At 52.7% G+C, this 2,039-nt stretch overlaps 1 protein-coding gene across 1 annotated transcript in view; it reads right to left on the bottom strand.

The window, feature by feature from the left end:
• MTMR6 (myotubularin related protein 6) overlaps positions 1–2,039 on the bottom strand; it is a 46,047-nt gene extending 44,008 nt beyond the window's left edge. The window contains exon 1 of the mRNA XM_032785192.2: positions 1,928–2,039. Within this exon, the coding sequence (XP_032641083.1) occupies positions 1,928–1,951 (24 nt within the window). The 5' untranslated portion in view covers positions 1,952–2,039. The remainder of the gene's footprint in view (positions 1–1,927) is intronic.

Below are 2,039 nucleotides of genomic sequence, written 5' to 3'. Positions count from 1 at the left end.
CTGCAAATGCTGCAAGTGTGGACACACTGCAGCGCTGGTCGCTGTCAGTGTGGACACACTGCAGCGCTGGCCCTACACAGCTGTACGACCACAGCTGTAACTACCAGCGCTGCAAAAATGTAAGTGTAGCCATACCCTAAGTTAGAAAACAGATGCACACAAGTTTTAAAAAGTTACCAAAAATCCTCTAACTCACCCTTCACTCTCTTGATTCGTGATATCACTAGAGTAGTTCTGCAGACATCATCATCTACACTAGGGACATTTTCTAAATATTTCCCATCATAACAATAATTAATTTCAATTTATGCTTACAATGTTAGAAATACTAGAGCAGACTAGCAGTCAGCACTTCACTCTCATTGACTTTGCTCAGAACAGATCTAACTGACATGGTATTAAAGATTCTGGCAATCTATCTACAGTAGAGCCATGACCTAGCATGAGAAGTCCCTTATGCCTGTGCAGAGCTCTACTGAAGTCAACTGGGCTCTGCATTAGCGCATGGACGGCCATGTATGAATCAGCTTGGACAATGACTGTTTATTGTTCCCAGTACAGCTAGAGCACAACGGATAGGGCCTGTAAAGAACTAAAAGTTGGTTCAAATCCATTTTTTTCCCCTTTGCAGGTCATCTATAAAGAGGAACCATCAATTTGAAAATCACATTTCTGTATGAATTTTCCCTATTATTCATATAAAAATAAATCATAAAACCAGAACAGGGAAGAGAGTTTCCATTTCTCTACCTGTTTATTTTGTATACAAGATGTTGTCAGATGCACAGCCACTTGCACTATTTCCTATGCATGACTTTTGTTTGAGTCTTTCACCCAGCAAAAGGAAATCATTAAAAAAAAAAAAAGGATTGATTGTAAAACCACAGGAACTTACAGGAAAACACACTCCAGGGGAACTATTAGCAACTATTTTTAACTCTCTTTGAACATAATTATATTTCCAGCTGACATGTCCCTTTAATGGTGTATGCACTGAATATTTTCCTTTGGTGGGGTTATATCCTGCTCTGGCTGGGGAAGACAGGAGATGACTTGATCTGGAAAGTCTGCTACATCCCTACCTTCTGTGATCCGTGAGGCACAGGAGGAAAAATCCATCCTGTGACCGCTCCCGCGGCGGAAACCATGTCAGCGCAGAGTGGGGAGAACACAGGCAGGGAGGGGGAGGTGGCTTTGCAAAGAGGCTTTCACCACTCCCTGTTTTGTTTGTATTTCACAAACCTGCCGCATCAAACCGGCCGCAACTCCAAAGAGTGGACGGGGGCGGGCCCCGCAGGGGAGGATCCCGCCAGCAGGGAGCGGCCGCGGCCCCTTCTGTCTGTACCCAATGTCCCTCACAGCTCTGCCAGAGCAGCGGAGACTCACCCGCCACCCTCCCAGCAGCATCTCCCCAAAGGTCCCCTACCCTATCGCGCCGCCACGCCTCCCCCACAATACTACCCCCAACCACCCCATGGTCCCCCAACCCCCCACCGCCCTCCCACACCCAGCTCCCTACTACTTGCAGACCCCCTGACCCGCGCACCCTCAATGCCCCCCGCTTCCCCCAATGACTCAATCACCCCTATGGCCCCCCAACGCCTCCCATAGCCCCCCAGCCCTCCACAGTGACCCCCCACACCCTCCATGCCCCCCTCTTCCCCCAGTGACCCAACCACCCCTGTGGCCCCCAGACCCTCACCGCCCTCCCGCACCCATCTCCCTACTACCTGCATCCTCCTTGCCCCCCGCTTCCCGCAGTGACCCAACCACCCCTGTGGCCCCCAGACCCCCACCGCCCTCCCGCACCCATCTCCCTACTACCTGCATCCTCCTTGCCCCCCGCTTCCCGCAGTGACCCAACCACCCTTGTGGCCCCCAGCCCCCCACAGTGAGCCCCGCAGCGCGGGGAGGGGGCGGCGGGTACCTTGGTGGTGCGGATATGCTCCATGATAGCTGCCGCCGCCGCTCACAGCTGCCGCCGCCCCGCTACGTCCAGCGTCTCCCCGCCAGAGCCGCCGGCACCTGGCGACATTTCC

This window comes from Chelonoidis abingdonii, chromosome 1 (assembly GCF_003597395.2).
Source record: "Chelonoidis abingdonii isolate Lonesome George chromosome 1, CheloAbing_2.0, whole genome shotgun sequence".
NCBI lineage: Eukaryota > Metazoa > Chordata > Testudines > Testudinidae > Chelonoidis > Chelonoidis abingdonii.
Note: the sequence above shows the minus strand (reverse complement) of the source record. Positions and strands in the feature narration are given on the sequence as shown.